The sequence below is a fragment of the Rhinoderma darwinii genome, chromosome 10 (assembly GCF_050947455.1).
Source record: "Rhinoderma darwinii isolate aRhiDar2 chromosome 10, aRhiDar2.hap1, whole genome shotgun sequence".
NCBI classification, from domain to species: Eukaryota; Metazoa; Chordata; class Amphibia; order Anura; family Rhinodermatidae; genus Rhinoderma; species Rhinoderma darwinii.
This window is the reverse complement of record NC_134696.1, coordinates 78,204,053-78,227,989: the sequence shown is the minus strand read 5'-3', so window position 1 is coordinate 78,227,989 and position 23,937 is coordinate 78,204,053. Positions and strand designations below refer to the sequence as shown.

At 40.2% G+C, this 23,937-nt stretch overlaps 1 protein-coding gene across 3 annotated transcripts in view; it reads left to right on the top strand.

Annotated features, from left to right (window-relative positions):
* NECTIN1 (nectin cell adhesion molecule 1) overlaps positions 1-23,937 on the top strand; it is a 238,333-nt gene that overhangs the window by 109,864 nt on the left and 104,532 nt on the right. The window contains exon 6 of one of the 3 annotated variants that reach the window (XM_075840093.1): positions 2,104-13,073. The exons of the other annotated variants lie outside the window; for them this stretch is intronic. Coding sequence (XP_075696208.1) covers positions 2,104-2,630 — 527 coding nt within the window. The 3' untranslated portion in view covers positions 2,631-13,073. Of the gene's footprint in view, positions 1-2,103; positions 13,074-23,937 lie in introns of those variants that run through there. 3 annotated transcript variants of the gene reach the window in all.

Sequence of the window (23,937 nt, the reverse complement as noted above, 5' to 3'; positions counted from 1 at the left end):
TTTATGACATATCCACAAATTATGTCATAAATGTCAGATGCGGGTCTGGGACCCGCACCTAGCTCTAGAACAGGGCCCCCTAAACCCCGTTCTACCGTTTTCTGCTGCAGCTGCCTCCCGGCCACTTCCTGACTAAATGGTCGGGAGTACGAAAACAGCGTAGCTCGCATGCTAAGCTGCTTCCGTAACTGCCATTCAATACTATGGGTGTTACAAAAACTCCCATAGTCACGCTGTTTTCGTACTCCCGACCATGTAGACAGGAAGTGGCCTGAGAGGCAGCTGCAGCAGAAAAAGGTAGAACGGGATTTAGGGGGCCTCGCTCTGGAGATAGGTGCGGGTCCCAGAGGTAGGACCCACATCTATCTGACATTTATGACATATCCTGTGGATATTAAGCCAAAGTAGAAAATTTGAAGCAGCACAAGTCCCGAGTCTGTTGCAGTGCACACTGTCAAGGCAGGCAAACCCACTCTGGCATAATGTGAATTCCAAGAAAAGTAGTGGGACAACAGCACCCGTCTCCAGATCTTCAAAACGGTTTTATTGTCAAAACATTTTACGGCAAACAGGCAACGTTTTGACCCATAGTGAGTGGAGAGTCTGAAAGAGACCCTCCACTCACTATGGGTCAAAACGTTGCCCGTTTGCCGTAAGATGTTTTGACAATAAAACCGTTTTGAAGATCTGGAGACGTGTGCTGTTGTCCTACTACTTTTCTTGATATCCTGTGGATATGTCATAAATGTCCCTCATCGGAAAACCCCTTTTAATCTACACTTTGGGGGAGATTCAGAGTGCACAATTCCCCTTTACCTTTATTAGTTCATTGTCTACGTGCCCCCATATAAAGAGGTCTTTCTCAGGGATCTGTTGCAGTCCATTTGTCCACGAAAAAACATTTTTAGTGCATCCGTGTGTCATCAGGAATGATAGATCCGCAATATAAAAAAAGATGTCACCAGTTTGTGAAGCCACAAATCCGGACCGTAAAATTACTTGTCCTGAGTTTTTGCGGCCTGGATTCACGGCCCCCACACGGTCATGTGCATGGGACCATAGAAATGTATGGGTCCGTGGGCGATCTGCAAAATTGCGGATAGCACACGGACAAATAACTACGGTCCCGTGCATGAGTCCTAAGTAACAAAATCTTTAGCACCATATACTATAACACTGTACAAGTCATGATATTACATGTACCAAATGCCATGGTAGTGATCTTACTATCTAGATATACAGTGTGTTCAGTAGTACTAGCAGCATTCTACGTGTCTGACCACCATAATTCTCACGGTTCTATCAGTTATTAGTTTTTCTTTCTTGGTCTAACCTGCTGCATTTTCTGTATTTTAGGATGACGTAATTTCATTCTGTGATATTGACTCCTTTGAGCTTATATTTAGTGTGTTGTGGCCGTCATACCAAGTACATTGTTGAACGTAGTCTAATAATTATTGTTTACGTGATAGCTTGTTGACCACAAGAGAAAAATGTTGCTTGTTCTTCTTATTGGCAATGGAGTTCATGTATCAGCTTCCACTTTATTCTAATTTTTCACTGATTTGAAGAGTTCATATATGCCCCACTACTTCCTATCCTTCCTTTCCTAAAACCTGAATTTTTCCTCTTTTTCCCTTCCCTACTTCCTTCACCCTAGCAGGGACGCAATTACGCAATAAGGGACATCTGATTTTTATGGGAAATTACATATTGAAGGCACTAGTTTAAATTTATAGACGTTAATTCACAATGAATATGGTACATTATGTTTTTCTTTAAAAAAAAATTATATTTTCTTTTGAATTGTATTTTGAAACTTATTTGCATGTATTTTCATCATCATCATCATCATCATCATTGTAAAGTAATGTAACGTACACAACTCCATGTTTTATATACATTTTTTATAGCATATTAGACATCAACATTTTAAAGTAGTTGATGAAGTTGTAGGCAGGGAAAAGGTTAATGTTATGTGCACTGGTGTAGGTGGTCCAACTGACTAGCCAATACTACTGCTCACTATTTGCGTCTCTGCCTATGGGTTATAGCATGAATCCAGAGCCTGATATTGTCCCTTTCCTTGTCTTTCCTACCCAGAATTCCCTTTCACCCCGACTCCTACAGGACAGACGTTCAGGAGCGAACCCTCCATGTTCTCAGCGACAATCATTGGAGGGGCTGTAGGCGGAGCAGTTCTAGTACTAGCTGTTTCGGTTATCCTGTTTGTGTTGCTTCGAAAAAGACATCACACATTCAAGGGGGACTACAACACTAAGAAGCACGTATATGGAAATGGCTACAGTAAGGCTGGTGTGGCACAACACCCACCGATGGCGCAGAGCTTGCAATACCCTGAGGATTCAGATGATGAAAAGAAAGCAGGCCCAGTGGGAAGCATTAGCTATGAAGAGGAAGAAGAAGATGATGGTATAGATGGGCGCAAATTGAGCACAAAGTACGACGATGAATCTAAGCGCCCATATTTCACAGTAGAAGAGGGGGATCGTTGTGGTTATGGTGAGGACAGGACTCTAGGGTTCCAATATGAGCCAGAAGATCTTCCTGATAGTCTTGTGCCCCAGAATGATGGTTCCTTCATCTCAAAGAAGGAGTGGTACGTGTGAGAGTGATATACAAAAAAAAACTGACATGTGGCTGGACACATGCACATGCCCTGGCCCTTGAGATGGGATAATGTCTAGGGATGTCAGGAGCAATGATTAAGTGATCAGAGCATTGTCTTGTTTCTTGATATATAAATATAAAGTCTTTTTTTATGCCTCACAACTGCAGGGTCTTTGTGGCCTAAAAAAAAAGAACCCCATACCTAACCGTTATACATTCAGCCTCATGTAACGCTGTCATAAGATGACGTAAACCTTACAAACAAGGTCACCGGCTATTCGTGTTTAAGTTAATTTCCATAAGATGACACACAAACACAGCATGCTTTTTATTTACACAGTAGACGTTGTGCAAAATTACTTGATATTGCCATTAAAAAGGCTGATAAGGAACCATGGCTTAGTTCTGTAACTGATACTACTGAAAAGGCAAGAGAAGAAGAGTCCTACTATTCAGATCACATGGAACCTGTATACGTTCAGTAACACAAGAACCTATCTCTTACAAACAATTGTATGTATATATAAAAATATGCACCCTTTCCGCCATCCCTGGAAATGGATACATTGCCATCTCATATATCAAGAACATCGGATCCTGCCATTCCTTGCTGTAAACACTGGAATCTACTGCTGGGTTCTTTGTAGACATTTTGTTTTTTAATGTTTTTTTGTTATTTCTTTGTCTATTGTGGGGAGTTTTTTTTTGTTTTTCTTTTTTAACTATATTCCAGGTACAGGCTGCTATGCCACCACAGATATAATCCTCTTTTACAGGGTGATGATATGTAAGAAGAAAGGGTGGCCTGAGAGGCTTGTGAGAATTTTGTGTATTCTTATTTCTGTCTGGACAGGTCACAGCGGACATTTCTGACCAAAACTCACGTACTTGTTATTGCACCCGTCCTCCAAGCTTCCACCCAAATAATCACACTAAGAACTGCCAAAGTGGTCAACACAATTGTATACTACGTAAAATGCTGCTCTATGGTAACTAAAAAATGACTGAATATATCAGATTAATCATTTACATATTTTGGCGATACTTTAGGAAAGGTAACTATTATGATGTCATGTGAGTATTCCTCCACCCTCAAGAATATAAAGAAAAGCACATTTTAGTATTGTCACTCATCCTTACATTTAACATTGTGGATGCCAATAATTCATAAAAACATTTATTACAGTCTTTGTTGTATTGTTTTAGCTGTAGTGGAAATTGCAGATTGACCGAACAACCTTAAGCACTAGAGACTTTGTTATATGATTTTTACATATAGGACGGTTTTGTGGGGAAATCCACATACTACATGTATAAGGGGCACAGTCATAAGATTCTATACGAGAATAGTATAGAATATAAGACCAATTTTCCATTGAGAAATTTGATTTCAATATAAATATATATAGTCACTATCGAAATAAGCAATTGTAAATTGTCATCCATTATACACGTGTGTGATTCTAGAAACAATTAATAGATGGCCTTTGTGTAAGGTGTAATTATTTCAAGGAAAAACACATTGCCAACACAGATACAAAATACCCCTTTCCCGCAAAACTGACAAAAGATTAATAAACTCATGAATAAACATGGACTCTAAAACACGATTTTTATTAAGCGATCCTGGCCTCAAGTTAAAATCCCAATGATGATTCTGCCAAACTATATATGTACGGTTTAGTCATGCTAACATCTGCTTGTTTGCAGTTAGGACATAGATGGCAGAGTCTGTCACTGCTCGGACAGAGTGTACATTAGAATTGTGCCTGCAGGTCACAATCTAGGGAGTACGATTTAAAAATCAGTACCCCCAAAATGTTTTGACTTTCTCAGGAGTAAACGTGACTATGATGAACAGAGCATCGGGTCTGAGGTTTCAATCATCAGAGGATTTCCTAAGCTGGACAAATCAGAGGGGCTGCTGGTGATACATCCCCAAGTCCACCCTGATGGATAGGCGCACCAACTAATAGATGAAAAATTCAATCACCGACTTGCTGTGAATCTTGTGCGCGTCTATCGGCATCCTCTGAGGACACAGCGCTAAAATGTATCCAACGGAGCCTCGTTTACCCCTGAGAATGCCAGCGTTGTTTATTCAAGAAAGGATGTCACTTACATCTGGTTTGTTAGTGCCCAATGATTAGAGATTGTTTGTTGAGATAAGTATTACAGTATAGCCGTCAGATGCCATAATTATAAAATCTGTGCATCAATAAGCCGAATGTTATAGCTGAAATATGATCTGTGCTCGTGTTTATTGATGCAGATTCTGCAGTGTAAATGTCACGAAGTTAGAGACCATAAAAAGTAATTTAGTCAGTTTTCCTATAGTGAAACCTCTCCAATAGAAGACCATTTTTCACTGCAATTTTGGGTGGTTATCTCAAGAGGTTTCACTGTATCTATATTTATCAATCCACACTGATTCATGTTCTAAATTAGCTATATGTGGAATAAAATGTTGAAAGGCATCTGTCACCAATTTTTAGGCCTCAAAACTGCTGATAGCGCTATATAGAGGAGGGGAGGACATGTAACAATACCTGTTGTCTCGGTTATATAAGTTGCATGACCCAGAAAATGGAAATTGATGTTTAATTCCCCCGGCGCGGCGTATGCAAGTGTCACTGAGGTGGGCACTTTACTTTTCTTCAGAGTACGCTGCCAGCTACTCCCCTCTGCTGTGAGTCATCACTCCAATTGCTTCCCGATTAGACGGTAGAGCTGTCCCTCTGAGCAGAGAGTGGCACTTGCAAAAATTGGGAAAATTAAAAGCGGTGTCTCCGTCATGCAACCTCCACGACCGAGACAAAAGGTATTGTTACTGTGTCCTCCCCCATATCACACGGTTAGCAGTTTTAAGGGTCTCTAAAATGCTGACCGATTCCCTTTAATTATAAAGGTCCACTTGAATTCTAAGTAGTAAGGTTTTAATAGAAACTGTAGAACCTACTAAAATATTACAGACCTGTAGGCTTTCTGTAGATGACCATATTCACTAGATGCAATGTGTCTAAGGATGAACGGCTGCGTAATACAGCATGCATTACAGCATGCCCCAACTGTTTATCCCATGAATTTGGTATGAATCGGTGAGAAAAAAAAACCTTTGTATGAAATCAGAGGCTCACGTAGGTACAATATGGTCCCAGGACAGTCTATGGGGGGGAGTTATTAAGACTGGCGATACAAACTGAAGTTTGTTCGAGTTAAATGCGTTTGTGAAAGAGCCCTAACAATAGATTGTTAATGGAAAAAGAAAAGAAGTACTGTTAGTAATTCTGACAGGATATTAATGACGGTAGACTATGTACTGGAAATGTTATGTGGAACTGTTTGCCACAATACAATGCGGCCTGCCTCCGGTCCTACTTTAGATGATCAGGTGTGTAGACATTTTGGAGACATTTTATGTTTGGTGTGAAACCACTGCACATCTGCAAAAATAAAAACCTCACACTATACTTCTCTGTTTTCACATTTAGACAACTGTTAGAGTTAAAGTTTCCCTAATGCTAGTCTGTCATTTATATATCTGAAATATGAAATAAAGCTAGAGGGATTTGGGTAAATATCATTTTGGATAGATAAAACAAAGAAAGGGCAGAGCATCTCCACCAGTATCAGCCAGATACATTACTGGGACAGAAATTGGGTAAAGGAAAGTAGGCGTTCCATCTCCTTTCGTCCTACAATTATAGGCATGCATCACTTTACTGTTATATAAGTAGACGTCCCTATTATGCGAGAGCATCGAGAATAAATAAAGCTAGCAATACACAGAGACTACTGTAACTGCAATATCAAGGGTTATTGCATTCACATATCCACCAGACCCACCATATCCACATTACATTAAAGAGGCTCTGTCACCAGATTATAAGTGCCTATCTCCTACCTAATGTGATCGGCGCTGTAATGTAGATAACCGTAGTGGTTTTTATTTTGAAAAATGATCATTTTTGAGCAAGTTATGAGCAATTTTAGATTTATGCTAATGAGTTTCTCAATGGACAACTGGGCGTGTTTTTACTTTTTACCAACTGGGTGTTGTACAGAGGAGTGTATGAGGCTGACCAATCAGTGACCAATCAGTGACAAATCAGCGTCATACACTTCTCATTGTTCCAGCCCAGCATGATCCACAGCCCAGTGTGATTGTGCAGTGAAAGAAGTAAACACGCCCAGTTGCTAAAAACACAATACACGCCCAGTTGGAAATAAGAGAAAACACGCCCAGTTGTCCATTAGAAAGGCTCATTTGCATAAATATAAAATTGCTCATAACTTAGCCAAAAATGATCGTTTGTCAAAAAAAACAAAACGTTACTGTTATCTACATTGCAGCACCGATCGCATGCAATAGGAGATAGGGTTTTGATAATCTGGTGACAGAGCCTCTTTAAGCTAGAAGATAGTTGTACAAGCTTTCAACTTTCCCCATAAACATGTTTATTCAATAGGGTAAAAGGAGACTACCAGACTCTTCTAACAACAGCTTATCTCCAGGAAAAACAAAGGAATGGGCGTGCTGAAATAAAACATGTCAACTGAAGTTCATATTTAACCCCTGAGCCTAATGTATACTACTATATATAATAACACCCTGACCCTGTCTCCACACAGTATAAAGTCCCCATAGTGCTCCCCACACAGTATAATGTCCACATAGTGCTCCCCACACAGTATAATGACCCATAGCTACCCCCATACATTATAATGCCAACATAGCTGCCGCCGCACAGTATAATTCCCCCATAGCTGCCCTCCACACAGTATAACGTCCCCCATAACTGCCCTTCACACAGTATAATGCACCCATAACTGCCCTCCACACAGTATAATGCGCCCATAGCTGCCCTCCACACAGTATAATGCCTCCATAGCTGCCCTCCACACAGTATAATTCCCCCATAGCTGCCCTCCACACAGTATAATGCCTCCATAGCTGCCCTCCACACAGTATAATGCCTCCATAGCTGCCCTCCACACAGTATAATGTCCCCCATAGCTGCCCTCCACACAGTATAATGTCCCCCATAACTGCCCTCCACACAGTATAATGTCCCCCATAACTGCCCTCCACGCAGTATAATGCCCCCAAAGCTGCCCCCACACAGTATAATGCCCCCAAAGCTGCCCCCACATGGTATAATGCGCCCATAGCTGCCTCTACACAGTATAATGCCACTATATGGGGACGAGTAGTCGTTACTACGATCCCTCCTCCCCAATTATAACCATCATGGTCGCAGCACATCTTCCTGTTTACACAGGGAGATGTGCAGCCAACAACGATAATAATTCTTACAGCATAAACGATACAATCAGCCAATGAACAAGCTTTTGCTTTTACATGAACGCTCGTTTGCCCGTTAATTGATCCGTAAAAAACGGCCTTAAGAGTTTGTAGTCAATTTATGTCCTAGCAATTCCGATTACCGACAACCTATTTCCTGAGATATGACCCTTTCTATAATTCCCACACTCCTAATCACAGGCGTGTACAAACACATTTCTTTAAGGTGTGTTCACAGGAAATGATGTTATTTGCTGTAGGTAAACCTTTTGGCTGTGGCAGGGCCAGTTGTATAATGAACAGATCCTCCAAGCTGTAGGTGGAAAAAAAAAGCCATCCTGAAAGCACATGCTATGAGCTATACATTTTCCTTTATTCTTGAAAAGACTTTCCATAAATCTCATGAGGCCCAAACGTCTCACACACATTAGGAGTCCACTGACATTCTAATTTATATTGAAGTCTGCAAACTGTACCCCAATGATAGATGTCTGAAGAAACAAGGATCGGGCATAGTGGATGCTGTTTTAGGGCTAGTCCATACATGGCGTAAATACGGCGCATCTTCTGCATCGTATTTCGTTGCAGAAAATCCGCAGCATAATACAGCAGCAGAGGAGTGGATGAGATTTCAAGAAATCTCATCCACACGCTGCATACGTAATATGCGGAGATTCCATACATAACTTGACCTGCGATGCGGTTTTTTAAGCCGCAGCATGTCAATTGTGGTTGCGGAATCGCTGGTATTTTGTTGTGGGTTTTTCCCATTGAATTCAATGGGGATCTAAAACCTGCAACAAACAGTTAAGTGTTGCGACTTTGAGGTGGAATCGTAGCGATTACGCCGCAAAAATCGCAACTTAGAAAAAAAACAACTTATACTTACCTCTAACTATCGGCAGGTCGGCCTCCTGAGATGACATTTCATCCCATGTGACCGCTGCAGCCAATCACAGGCTGTAGCGGCGGTCACATGGGATAAAACGTCATCTAGGAGGCCAGCCTGGATGAAGTCAGAGGGCCGGCCTCCTGGGATGGCGCTTCATTCCATGTGACCACCGCTGCAGCCAATCACAGGCTCCAGTGGTCTCCTGGAATGAAACGTCATCCCAGGAGGCCAGCCTACCAGCAAGGCGGCTAATGCTGCAGTTTTCTGCATTGGAAATTCCGGGCGAAAAACTGCATCACAATTGGTGTGTTTTTTCGCCCGGAATTCCCTGCAGCCACAAGGGCAGATACGCTGTGTACCTTTTACGCAGCGTACCTGCCCCGTGTGAACTCAGCCTTATTGTGGTGTGATATTCCATACAGGATTGTGAGAAGACCAATCAGTGTTTACATTGGGGATGGACCATGTTTTCTTTGAGGCACAGATGGTTATAAAAAAAAATTTGCTATGACTTTTTGCTGAATTCCATTAAAAATATAGTAATAAAAATAATACGATAATAACATTATATTTTACATTACAAAATATTAAAACAAAATATGGATACACTTAGGCCTTTTTCATACACAGTATTTTGCATCAGTATTTTGAAGAAAAAAACCTGGACTAGATCCTAAACACAGGGGACGTATACTGGAAAGATTTAGGGTATGTGCACACGTAGTGACCAAAAACGTCTGAAAATCCAGAGCTGTTTTCAAGGGAAAACAGACCCTGCTTTTCAGACGTTTTTTGACCAACTCGCATTTTTCACGGCGTTTTTCGCGCCGTTTTCGCGGCGTTTTTTACGTCCGTTTTTGGAGCTGTTTTCATTGGAGTCTATGAGAAAACAGCTCCAAAAACGTCCAAAGAAGTGTCCTGCACTTCTTTTTACGAGGCGTAATTTTACGCGTCGTAATTGCCGTACGACGCGTAAAATTACGCGTCGTGGGAACAATACAGCGTTATACCCATAGAAAGTAATGGGCAGATGTTTGACAACGTATTTGAGACGTATTTTCAGACGTAAAACGAGGCAAAAAACGCCTCGTATACGTCTGAAAATAGGTCGTGTGAACCCAGCCTTACTCTTCTTCTTTTTTTGTTACAAAATACTGATGCAAAGTGCTGACCAAATCTGCAATATGTGAATGAGGCATAAAGAGTAGGCAGACAATTCCCCAATGATACAGATTATTACATGAAAACAAAAACCGCTATCGACAGCGACCCACCATCTAAAATAAAGATGTCTTGCCCATGCTTATCTCTAGCTACCAGAACCCTAATACAAGCTTTGTATCATAGAGATGGGTTGTGATCGATCAGGCAATAGGCAACCTAAAGGACCAGACCCTGTAGCTGACCATGGATATTTTTTTTCTACGAAGGTTGGCACATCCTTTCCTGAGGGCGATCATTAGGGGTAATATAAGATTTAACAGGATGTACTTCTGTCCATTTCTTCCCTAAAAGAGAAGCAGACATAATATCCAACAGCAGCTCGTCTCCTATGTAATATATACTGCTGTCTTAAGTGGGCTGCAATCCGATAAATAAATACGGAGTCTTTAGAGCTTTTAATAAATTATATTTTTTACTAAATACTATATTATAATAACTTATATATAGACTGTATTGGGGTGTATATTATACATACAAACCCTTTAATGCTATCTATCTATAAGCAGTAGTAAAAATAAATCTGAAAATTAAGTTATTTTTGCAAAGTTGTAAATGTAAATCAAAAGTTTTAAAAATCTTTTTGAAAAGCACTTTTTCCCATTGTCACATCATAGGTGGTGGTATAGAATTACTCCTTGTGAGCCATTTAGTAAAATCAAGGCTTCGCTCAGCAGTAGGTTTATTTTCTCTACTTCAGTCGTTTTTCCATACTGCTGATTTATATCTTGTGAGTCTACAGGCCCTAAGCCCACACTGGACTGTACATATGGATGTGTTATTGTGTTTCTTGTGGACAGATTGTCGTTTAGCATTGTAAGTTATATATTGATTTTTCCATGTTTCCTCATCATGAGGTGATAAGACACATTCAGGCCAGATCTCTTGGGCAAATAAGGTTAACTGCAGCATTTGCCTGATGCCTTTAAATGAGACCTGTCACTCCATGTAGTGTAAGACTGGTAGACTGGGGTGTTCATCTATTTTCCAATTAACCTAAATTGTAGCCAAATAACTAAACCCCAGATAGATCAAATCTGATCTGTTTGGATTTAGAAAAAATTATTTAGCTTTTCATTTTGCTAAATATGTTTCCTAAATACAGTATAATTTTTTTGACATTGATTGCACATAAAATACATTCCAAAGACCATAAAAACATCCCATCACTTCAAACGACTAAATTGATCAAAATTTTGAGAAAATTATTAAAGGGTTAGTCCCATGTTAGACATTTATGGCATATCCACATATCCTATCTTCAGAACAGGGGTCATCTGAACTCTGTCCTGACTGTTGAGGCGGCCACTGGCCATCATATTCAGACAGTGGCTGAATTCTGTTTTAAGGGAATTACAGATACAGAGATTTTTGGCCTTTTAATGCTGCCCTCGCCACTTTTGTGAAAATGGGGCATGACTTCACAAAAGGAGGCAGGGCCACAGGTGCACCTGGTAAATTTATGTATGAAATGCCAGACTTAATGAATTCCCCCTTGAATTCCTGAGCTCCCCTAATAGTGGCTGCCGGTTGCCAGAACATTATCACTTGACTCTGTCTATATGGAGCTTTTTATCTAAATTCTAATGTACTCAAATAAATCTAAAAAGAGACAAAATGGATATAAGTGATATAAACGTAAACTCATTGATATGCAGTCAGTTTACCACAGGCTGCAAAAGATTTATTCAGAAATATATCAAGTAATATACATCAAGATATTGAACCTTTTTGCTTTTTATGCCTGTTTCCAGATATTTCACAGTTCAGGAACATCCCAAATTTTTCTATTCAATGTTTATTTTAATGAAAATATTCCACCAAACAAAAGGTGATCAAAAGTTTTTTTTTATAATAAATAAATTTACAGTAGATGTACAACATATCTATATTCCTGTATGATAAGAAACCACCTGAATTTCGATAAGACAATTGAAGCTAGGTTGATCCAATCATCTCCTTTATGTAAACCTACATGTATTCAATTTCCATGTGACGTTTAGTAGGAAAATGCATCATCCGATAGACTCATTCAGCAGAAATATTTCCAAAATTCTTTTCTCGAGTCTCTTTTTATCAGCTTCCCATACATCCCTCATGAAAGCCGTCCACATGTATCATTCAGAGAATATTTGCCTATTTCCTCAATATATGTTATCGTACTATTGTAGCTGTGGCCTGCACAATAACGTGGCGGTTATGTCACACCCTTCCCCCTACATTACTACACCTGTCTCTCTTCATAATAGCTGCCAGCATCAATATAAAACATGATATATCAAGTGGATCCATCCTTTATTTTATGTGTTTGCGTGCCCTATTTTTAGTTGTGAGGCCTCACATTTATGAATGTTTGTCTAGCAGCTCATATCAGTTGAACACATGTAAATATACAGGTTTATATAATTCTTGCCATGTATTGCTAACTAGGGCCATGATTTTACAGCTACAGATGAAGCAGAGCTAGATTTTTACACTATAACCACTTGTTGATTTAAAACATGCGGTAGGTTTAAATGGCAAAACCTAAGCGGCAAATTCAGCACTTCTACATCTGTACTTACAGCTTTAAGTGGCAATGTCAAGGAAAATGATTAAACTGGTACATGACTCACATATCTTAAAGTTGGCTACTTCCGATACAGCCCTGTTTGTATATAATAATTGTTACATAGCAATGTGTTGAGCAACTCTTTACATGTAACATATCCTGTATAAATGTACACATGTATGGCTTCACTGGCTATTCCTTACATTCAAATCTTCTCCCATCCTGTTTTTTGGGTGAGGAGAGGACGGAGCTACTCGACATCTTAGTGGATTTTGTGCTGTAATTTTGTATCGGTAGCTTCATTTGATCTCTGCATTTTGTTTTACAGTTATTTTTTCTGTAATGTATTCTAGGTTGAGGGTGAGTCTCCCAATATTGGACTTGGGGACAGTCAAAGTTTGGTCTTGTAAAAAATTAAGTGGTTAACACAAATGTGATGTACATTTTATAAAATAAAGATTTATAAAATAATACCCTCTGTATCACCGTTCACACTTTGTGGAACTCATTGATCTCGTGTTCCCGGAAAAATTTGATGCCAGGGCAAAAGTTAGAGAAATAAAAGAAAAGTCCCATAGTATGTAAGCATACTTTGGAAAAGGTATTTGTTTTTTCAGGAAATGAGCCGGACAAAAATGAAAAGTACAGTTCATTCACTTTTTGAATAATAATGTCTATAATATGTTCTTTCCCTATGGGGATTTACCTGCCGTTTTTCTTTTACAAACTAAGATTTTAAGCTAGAGACCAAATACAATAGAAATACCAGTCTGTACAATATGCGAACAAAAGATAATTGCTGTGAACTGTGAAGGTTGGCAGATCTGGAGAGACAAAGGAGTGGCACAACCAACAGTGTAATTCAAGCCAAAGTCTCCATGAAATGTAAGTTTAGCCGAAAACAACTAACTTAACAAATGTCACTAGTTGTGGGCTGTATAGAACATGACAACATTTACAAGGTCAATTGTTTTTTGTTTTTTTTCCCCCCGTCTGTTGTTGCACCCAGTTTGACTTTAAAGAGGAGCTGTCACCTTTCTGGTTTTTGCACACCGTGATTAAAAATACCAAGAATAAACCTTTGGCCCACAGTCAACCCCTCTCCCAAACATTCCCACAAGGTCTTCTCTATCTTGCTTTATTTCTCTATCTGTACTGACTAGGGGTGCAGTAGAGAAGATGCCAGGCAATTCAACTGCTACTTCTACAGACCCTGCCCAATGTTAACCTATTAAAAATTAAGGCCAGAATCACACACAGTTTTGATAGGATTTGGGTCAGGTTTTTTGTAGCTAAAGTCAGAAGTGAATCCAAAAGAAAGGAAAGTTATGAAGAAAAAACTCCCTATTTTTTTGCATCGGAGTTTGGCTCAAAATCTGAGCCAAAAGCTGCCACAAAAACGGCATCAAAACTGTGTGTGTGATCCTGGCCTGACAATAGTCACAGAGAATCATGTGAATATTTTCCTAAAGAGGAAATATAAATATTAATACTAGGCCAATGTAAATAATTGATCAAGATAGACAAATGTTCTTTTTTAATGTGACGCCCCATGTTGGAGCTATTTTCTATTTTATTTTTTTAATATTTAAAAGGGTCTGCCCCCCTTTCCAGAAATAGCACCAATGGTATCGCACTGTTTACTTATATAGGGAAGAGTTGACGTAATAGACACATGGACAAGGGTTATTGGGGATAAAAACAGATCAAAAACAGACCCTTTTTTCTAGGTATGAAATGTCTTGTCAAGTGGGTGACTCCCTGGTGTTATGTCAGCGCTGTGTTGTGTGCTCTGAACCAATCAGATGCTTCCCTTCATCTCTCACAGCACACAGGCTATAAAGTATTTACTGTTTTACATTAGACAGTCAGATTTGTTGCGACAAGGTTGCGTTCAAATTCTTTTTTACCATAGGAAGGAAATATTATTGTGACATGGTTGCGTGAATTGAATAATTTTGCTATGATTAGCATGTCACCATGGAGCCCAAACCTTAATCATGAATGGACAGCTCATATAAATGACTATACAGTATCTCCTCTGCATCAGATACGGACAATAGGAAGATTTAGAATATGACATATAGTAGATGTATTTCTTCTAATATAAAGCAATTCTTTCGGCTTTTTTGCACTTCACACAGAGTAGAATTACTCCTTGAAATGTTGTCGATCCAAGGTTCTAGAAGCGAAGCAGTTGGATGTGATTTATTGCAAGGAATATTTTACATCAACCTTCTTTACACGCCACACGCGTCAGTACTCTTTTGTTTTTTTTACAAGTACTTACATGTTTTTGTGACATGTCTGCATAGTTATAACCTAACCACCACTTTTTTCATATAATTCTCCTATATATAAATATTATATGTTATTCAACTTTCTAATATAATTTCTGTTTCAAGTTATCACAGTTTTCAAGATCTCTAAATGCTAACAGGTAATGTAAATATTCCTTGTATACATTCATAAGATGAAAACATGACATATAGTGGTGTAGGGCTTGATACAAGAGAGAGCAGTGATACACTGGCAAGAGCTACACAGCCACATTATGAGTCATGCTAAAATGGCAATTATCTGGCAAATTATTTAGTAAATATTCAGGTCGATGCAATATTTCTATTTTACACCAACTTGCAGGTGCCGTCATGTTTCTGTGTAGTCCTAGACTTAACCACTTAACGCTCCATGACCTACTATTAGGTCACGCTAACTAGAGCGTTCATGATCAGTGACCTAATAGTAGGTCATGGGAATAACTGCCCTTCCACTACCCCTCCCGGCACTTTTATGAGCTGTGACAACTGCTGTCTTGTATAGCAGTTGCCGCAGCTCCTACAGCAGGAACCGATCGCGGTGTCCCCGCCGATTAACCCCTTAGAAGCCGCGTTCGATAGCGATCGCGGCTTCTTAGATAGTAAAGCACCATTGAAGTCCTGCGACTTCATCGCGGGTGGTGATGGGTGCTACGGCATCTATGGAAGCCTAGTGGGTCCTGACAAAGTCAGGACCCACTATGCTTGCTGTCAGCGAGTAGCTGACAGCTCTAATACGCTGCACTACACATGTAGTGAAGTGTATTAGAATTGCGATCAGGGCCTCCTGCTCTCAAGTCCCTTAGTGGGACAAAGTAAAAAAGTAAAAATAAGTTGTATAAAAATAAAAAATAAAAGTTTTAAATCCCCTTTTCCCTTAGCAGTCCCTTTTTATAAAAAATATAAATAAAATAAATAAACTATACATAATTGGCATCACTGCAAATGGGGTCACTTTTGGGGGATTCCACTGTTTTGGCACCACAAGACCTCTTCAAACCTGACATGGTGCCTAAAATATAATCTAACAAAAAGGACGCCCCAAAATCCTCTAGGTGCTCCTTTTCTTTGGAGGCCTGCGTTTCAGTCCATAAGCACATAAAACTGCAGAACCTGGGCAAGAAGTATTGTGTTGCATTTCTCTGGTAAAAACCTTCTGTTTTACAGAAAAAAAATTTATAAAAAGGATTTTCTGACAAAAAAAAATGAAATTTGTACATTTCACCTCTACTCTGCTTTAAATTCCTGTGAAACACCTAAAGGGTTAATAAACTTTCTAAATGCTGTTTTGAATACTTTGAGGGGTCTAGTTTCTAAAATGGGGTGTTTTATGGGGTTTCTAATATATAGGCCCCTCAAAGCTTCTTCAGAACTGAATTATGGCTTTTGAAATTTTATTTAAAAAAATGAGAAATTGCTGCTAAAGTTCTAAGCCTTGTAACGTCCTAGAAAAAAAAAGAATGTTCAAAAAATTATGCCAACATATAGTAGACATATGAGAAATGTTATCCATTTTGGGAGGTATAACCCTCTGTCTTTATTGCAGATGCATTGAAATTCAGAAAAAAAAAAATGTCCCCAAATTTTCTCTAAATTTAGCAATTTTTTTTTTTACAAATAAACACTGAATATATCGACCACATTTTACCACTAACATAAAGCCCAATGTCTCATGAGAAAACAAATTCAGAATAGCTTGGATAGTTTTAAGCATTCCAGAGTTATTACCACATAAAGTGAAATATGTCAGATTTCAAAAATGGGCTCTGAGCCTCAAGGCCCAAACTAGGCTGTGTCCTTAAGCGCTGAACATGATGATTTCGGCTATTCAAAAAATGTAGACAATAATTCTTTTAAGTACTAACCAGAAAAGACTTTGTGTATCAATTCTCCATATTTTTTTCAAAAAGTGGGGGAATTTTAACAGTACCTGCACATATTATGAATGGTAATCCGATCCCGCCCCCCCCCCCAGTGTATTGCTTGACAGATTCATAAACAGGGTGCACGCCCTGTTGACAAATCTGCTGTTGTCTTAAAAGAGTGACAGGTCGGACAGGGCGTTTTCATGCTCGGCATGATTTGTTGTAAAAAGTGGTGCAGGGGCTTCATAAATATGACTGGAATGATAGATATGCCTCCATATTGTCCACTATGTTGGAAAGTTGCATGATCAAGCTTTGTAGTGGTATCCCAGAGTGGTTACCCTAAGGGCACGGCCAGACGTGGCAGAATTGCTGTGGAATTCCGCTGTGAACAGTCCGCAGTGGAATTCTCCAGCGGCCGTTTTTTACAGTTGTTTCAATACGTTTTTAGGCAAGTTAGTTCAGACGTTGCGGAAAACTCCGCTGCGGACCATAGGCTGCGGTGCGGAATTTTCCCTCCGCATCATGCACTGTCTGTTGCGGAGAAGAAGCGGAATTTCACTGCGGATTTCAGCCTTTGCAAATTTCTGTTTAGGCGACCACAGATCTGGCACGGTTTTAATTTAGCTGTAAAAGCAGAATGAGCCATATAGAAGAGAGAAAGCAGAATACTTTGAGACACTAAAGTGGTCAGGAGCTTTATAACTTTTTTATTTTTACGTCAATGGAGTGGTGTGTGAAGGATTATTTTTTTTGCGGGAGGAGTTATAGTTTTTATTGGCACCATGTAAAGTACCATATAATGGGTGAATTGGAAAAACTGAGATTCCTCCATGTTTTTTTGGGTTTCGTTTTTACTGTATATATTTACCTTCTCTTAAGGGAAGGTAAATATATACAGACCCAGAACCAAGCTCAGCACATATATACAGCCCCAGAACCAAGCTCAGTACATATATACAACACCAGAACCAAGCTCAGTACATATATACAGCACTAGAACCAAGCTCAGTACATATATACAGCACTAGAACAAAGCTCAGTACATAAATACAGCCCCAGAACAAAGCTCAGTACATAAATACAGCCCCAGGACAAAGCTCAGTACATAAATACAGCACCAGAACAAAGCTCAGTATATATATATATATATATACAGCCCTAGAACAAAGCTCAGTACATATATACATCCCCAGAACAAAGCTCAGTACATATACATAACTCCAGAACCACGCTCAGTATATATATATATATATATATATGTATATATATATATATATACATACATATATATATATATATATATATATATATAGCACCAGAACAAAGCTCAGTACATATATACAGCACCAGAACAAATACAGTTCAGTACAGAGAACATTTGCAAATTCAGTTTAACTCCTGCTGTATAATTTTGTACGACATAAAACGACAACTCCCAGTATAGCCTGAACAATGGTTAGGATATGCTGGGAGTTGCTGGTTAACAAAAATGAATGCTACCATCCGTCATCTCGCTGCAGATCATACAGTGACTACAGTACTGATCAGTCACAGGGAGAATAAACATTTACATTGAGTGACTCGCAGGTGATGTCTCAGATTCTTTTTCGTTCTTTTTCTCTTTTCTTCTGCATCCGGTCCAGACCTCTATGATGACTTCTCTCGGGCACGGCCCATTTATGCAGTTCATGGCTCAGATGTTTTCGGCTCCTCACTTTTCCAACATTTCCGCACCTGTAAACGAAGATAAAATTCTCATGATGCCACACTCTCTATGCTTCTAAATATAATAGTATCATACAATGAATATAATAGTACTATACACTGTGCTCCTGAATATAATAGTACTATGCACTGTACTCCTGAATATAATAGTACTATACACTGTGCCCCTCAATATATTAGTACTATACACTGTGCTCCTGAATATAATAGTACTATATACCACGCCCCTGAATATAATAACACTATACACTGTACTCCTGAATATAATAGTACTATACACTGTGCTCCTGAATATAATAGTACTATACACTGTACTCCTGAATATAATAGTAATATACACTGCGCTCCTGAATATAATAGTATTATACACTGTGCCCCTGAATATCATAGTACTATACACTGCGCCCCTGAATATATATATATATATATATATATGTGTGTGTGTATGTCTGTGTACATGTGTTTATAGGAGACAGCATATCTATAGCACTACGACCCTATGAACTATGGATAGGATTAGATACAGTGGCTCAGCACAGTATCACACATGATAGGATTAGATACAGTAGCTCAACAGACAGTATCACACATGATAGGATTAGATATAGTGGCTCCGCAGACAGTATCACACATAAGATTAGATATAGGGACCAGCTCGCTGACATTGCGGTTCCAGCGCTGGACCAAGAAAAGGTAAGTATAAGAATTTTTTTATTTTTTTATGTGTTACTAAATCTTTTTGTGTGTTTGTGTTATTTTACAGGTTCGGTTGTTGGACTACGTCGGATTCGAGGACTACTTCAATGACAGCGTTTTTTTTATTCTCAATTAAATGGTTAATGGGGTTTGTGTTTGTTTTTTTATTTAAATAAAATATTTTTTCTATGTCCTTGTATTTTTTTCAACTTTACTATTACCGCCTTATTAATAGCTGCTGGTTGATTGACAACATCAATTACTAAGGCGAGGCTTAATGTTAGCAGGTGCAGAGGCTAATACTAACCCCCATTACCCCGGGTACCCACCGCCACACCAGTGGTACTGGGAAGAGCCGGGTACGAACCAGTACCCGACCATCTGTAGTGATCTGTAGTGATGGTCGGGTACTGGGTCGGCCACAGGTTGGTAACATCATCCTGGGAAAGGCCAAAAACAGTGACCATTCCCCCCTGGTAATGCTAGGCTGCTGCTGTTGTATCTGGCGGGGTCTCCCCCATTTTTCATAACCAGCCAGATACAAGAAAGCAGCAGCAGGTTAACATTACAGGGGGGAAGGACCACAGTTTTTGGCCTTTCCCAGCCTAATAATACCAGCCTGCGGCCGCCCCATTGCCCGACCATCACTACAGATGGTCAGGTACTGGATTGTGCCCGAATTTTCCCGACACCCCTGGTGGCGGTGGGTACCGGGGTAATAATGGGGGTTAGTGATTGCCTCTGCACCGGCTAACACTAAGCCTCGAGTTAGTAATGGACGCTGTCAATCAGTCGGCGGCCATTACTAAGGCGGTAGTAATAAAGTTTAAAAAACAAACAAAGACATAGAAAAAATATTTTATTGAAATAAAAACCACCCAGACAACCCTCATTAACCATTTTATTGATAATAGAAACGCCATCATCGAAGTAGTCCTCGAATCCGATGTAGTCCAACGACCGAACCTGTAAAAAAACAAACACAACAAAAACGATTAGTAAAACATCTTAGGCTTAGGTACAGGGCCCATGTGTGATACTGTCTGTCAATGCAGGCTTAGATACAGGGTCTAGCAGACAGTAATCTTATACAGTACATGTGGTAGACTTATATACAGGGCCCATCAGAAAGGATCACACATGGGCCATGTATCTAAGCCTACCATGTGCTTATGTAAGATGCTTAGATACAGGGCCCAGCACACAGCATCACACATCTGTGATCCTGTCTCATGGGCCCTCTAAGCCTGCCATATCGTAGGCTTAAAGGGATTGTCCAGTCCCTAAACATTGATGACTTATCCTCAGGATAGGCCATCAATAGATGTTGGGTCGGGGTCCGTCCCCCGGGACCCGCCAATCACCTGTTTTGAAGGGGCCGCAGCGCTGGTATGACAGCTGCTTCCCCTTTATTTCCCTTACTGGCTCACACTGTGAATCGCCGACACGGATTCATAATGTGAGCAAGTGACCGGAATGAAGGGGAAGCACCATCTCTTGTACGAGCGCTGTGGCCCCTTCAAAACAGGTGAGTGGCGGGGGTCCTGGGAGCCGGACCCCGTCAATCAGCTTCCAGCAGACAGGGATATCAAACTTACCCTCCTCTTCAGCCGTAGCGGATATCCTGACTCTATCCAGGATCAGGATGCTGTCCGCGGCACACAGCGTTGTGACGTCAAGCGCTGCACACCGGAAACAGGAAGGTAAGTACTGTAGTTACTATAGTAACGGGCCCGCGGCTCCAGTTACTATAGTAACTTTTTATTGATGTAGTGCGTCCCATATAGCTACGCCACTGGTTGGGTGAGAGGTCCCGGTTCTCTGAACCGGCTGTAATTTTAACAGCCGGGGCAAACTGGGCCCTTTTCCAGCCTCGGGCCCCGGACACTTTCCCAGATTGCCCTCATTATAATACAGTAGTGTTAAAAAAAAAAATAGCAGTCCAACATCAATAACCTGATAAATCAATGTTTTTGGTAGAAGTGATATTTTTACATAGCAAATAATTTACTTGTAAGTGTAGTAAAGTAGTAGAAAAAAAACAGAGCCAACAATTCGGACATGCATACAGCTCATTCTGAGAAATTGAAGAATTAATTGAAAGGGGCTTGTTCAAAATAATAGCAGTGAGGAGTTAAATTGGTGAAGTCATTCATTCTGTGGAATAACAGGTGTCAATTTTGGCCCTTATTTGAGGTAGGAGGGTGGCAAATGTTGCACAGTTTGTTTATTGTGCATTTCCTTCTTAAATACTGGGGAAATTTGATCGTTCCGGACATTGTTCTGATGAAAAATTTACTTTATTTAAAAAGTTGATTGGAGAGGGAAAAACATATAGAGAAGTGCAACAAATTATAGGCTGCTCAGCTAAAATGATTGCAAATGCCTTGAAGCAGCAACCAAATCCTGAAAGACGCGGAAGGAAGCAGGGAACTACTGTCCGAATGGATCAAAGAATAGCCAAAATGGCAAAGGCTCAGCCAATGACCAACTCCAGAAAGATCAAATAAGATCTGAAGTTACCAGTGAGTACTGCTACAGAAGACGATTAAGTGAAGCCAAGTTACCAGCAAGAACTCCCCGCAAAGTCCTGTTGTTGAAAAAAAGACATGTCCTGAATAGGTTAAAACTTTCCATGGAACACATTGACTGGCCCAAAGAGAAATGGTGCAACATTTTGTGGACTGATGAAAGTAAAATTGTTCTTTTTGCATCTATTGGATGCAGACAGTATGTCAGACGACCCCCAAGCACTGAATTCAAGCCAAGGTACACTGTGAAGACAGTAAAGCATGGTGCTACAAAAATCATGATATGGGGATATTTCTCATACCATGGTGTGGGGTCTTTTTATCGCATACAAGGGATTATGGATCAGTTTGAACATATAAAAATACTTGAGGAGATCATGTTGCCCTATACCAAAGGAGAAATGCCCTTGAAATGGGTGTTTCAACACGACAATGAACCAAAACACACTAGTAAGCGAACAACATCTTGGTTACAGACAAAAAGGATTGAGGTAATGGAGTGGCCAGCCCAATCCCCTGACCTCAATCCCATAGAGAACTTGTGGGATGACATAAAAAATGCGGAATATATGAGGCAAAACCCAAAAAAGGCAGAAGAACTGTGGAATGTCGTCCAATCTTCCTGGACTGGATGCCTGTTCAGAGGGGCCAGAAGTTGGTTGACTCCATGCAACACAGATGTCAAGTTAGTTATGCCACTAAATATTAGTTCAGTAAAGTGAAATCTGAAAAATATTTTCAGTTTATACATAACATTTTTGAGTTTTTAACCCCTTAAGGACCGAGCCATTTTGCATTTTTGAGTTTTCGTTTTTCACTCCCCGGTGAACAAAAAACGTAACTTTATAAAACTTTTTTTTACACATTTTATTAGCCGCCTAGGGGACTTGAACCAGTGATCGTTAGATGAGCAGGGCACCGATGAGCTGTCAGAGGGGGCCGCCCCCTCTTTTCAACACTTCAGATGCTGCGGTCATGATTGACCGCAGCATTTGAGGGGTTAAGCATCCAGGAACAGAATGATCGCTGTTCCCGGCCGTTAGTCTGGGCTGTCAGCGGTAAAACGCAGCTGACGCTTTCCATACTTCCCTATGACACTTATCACATACATGTACGTGATAGTGTGTCAAGGGGTTAAAGAAAAATGCTGGCACTGAAATATTTTTGAACAATCTAATATTCCTTTTTTCTTTACTTTCTGTAAAGGATTAACACAAACTGATTATTTTGATTTGGAATTGAATGTGTAGTATTTCCAGTGCATTTAGGCAAATACAAGTTATTATGATGATTTTGCTGTTTTAAACTCAATGCTATTTTTTTGAACACTACTGTAAGAGGTCTGAGGAGAAAAGAAGTATCATTGAGGATAAAATTAGAAACAAGCAGACGTTCCCTATTCACATTTTAATGAGGAAATGTCTCCAAAGACCACGAGGAAACTAATTAGAGGCCTTACACTTAGAGAGAAGATTTCACCCTTTGCCTATTGAAATGATAGACCGGTAAAGATTATTCACATTCGCTCACCCTACACCAGCTTCCGCTGAAATAATAAAGGTGGAACTGGACTATCTTGTAATATGGTTTTGATATCATAATCCTATCTAATGAATATATGAATTATATTATAAATGGAATTATTTTACTTAAAGGCCTTGTTTGGTTTAGAGAACCCATTTTTAAACAACCCTATTGGGAATTCTGAGTTAATAGGTGGTGGACCCCGCAATCACAACCCAGATCTATTAAAAATAGTCGAGAGCTAAAAAGAGTATCTCTCACTCAGGAGGACCTGGCATGGCCATGCATGGGTGCAGTGGCGTAAATACCGCCGTAGCAGCCGTAGTGACTGCTACGGTGCCCGCGGCATGAGGGGGCCCGTGTCGCCCGCCGGCACGGGCCCCCACCATGGCCGCAGGCTCCGCTAGCAGCCACTATGGCTGCTACAGCGGGACGCCACTGAACACTACGGCAGAGCAGGGAGGTATCTCCCCGCTCTGCCATTAAACAAGAGACATGTATCCCCTGTCCACAGGATAGGGGATACATGTGTGATCACTGGCAGCGATAGGGAGAACGGGGGACCGAAAGTCCCCTGAAGTTCTCCATCACAAACCTCGGACTTCCGGGGTCTGTGTCGGCAGCTCCGAAGAAATGAATGGAGCGCCGGTCGCACTTGTGCGCATGCGTGACCAG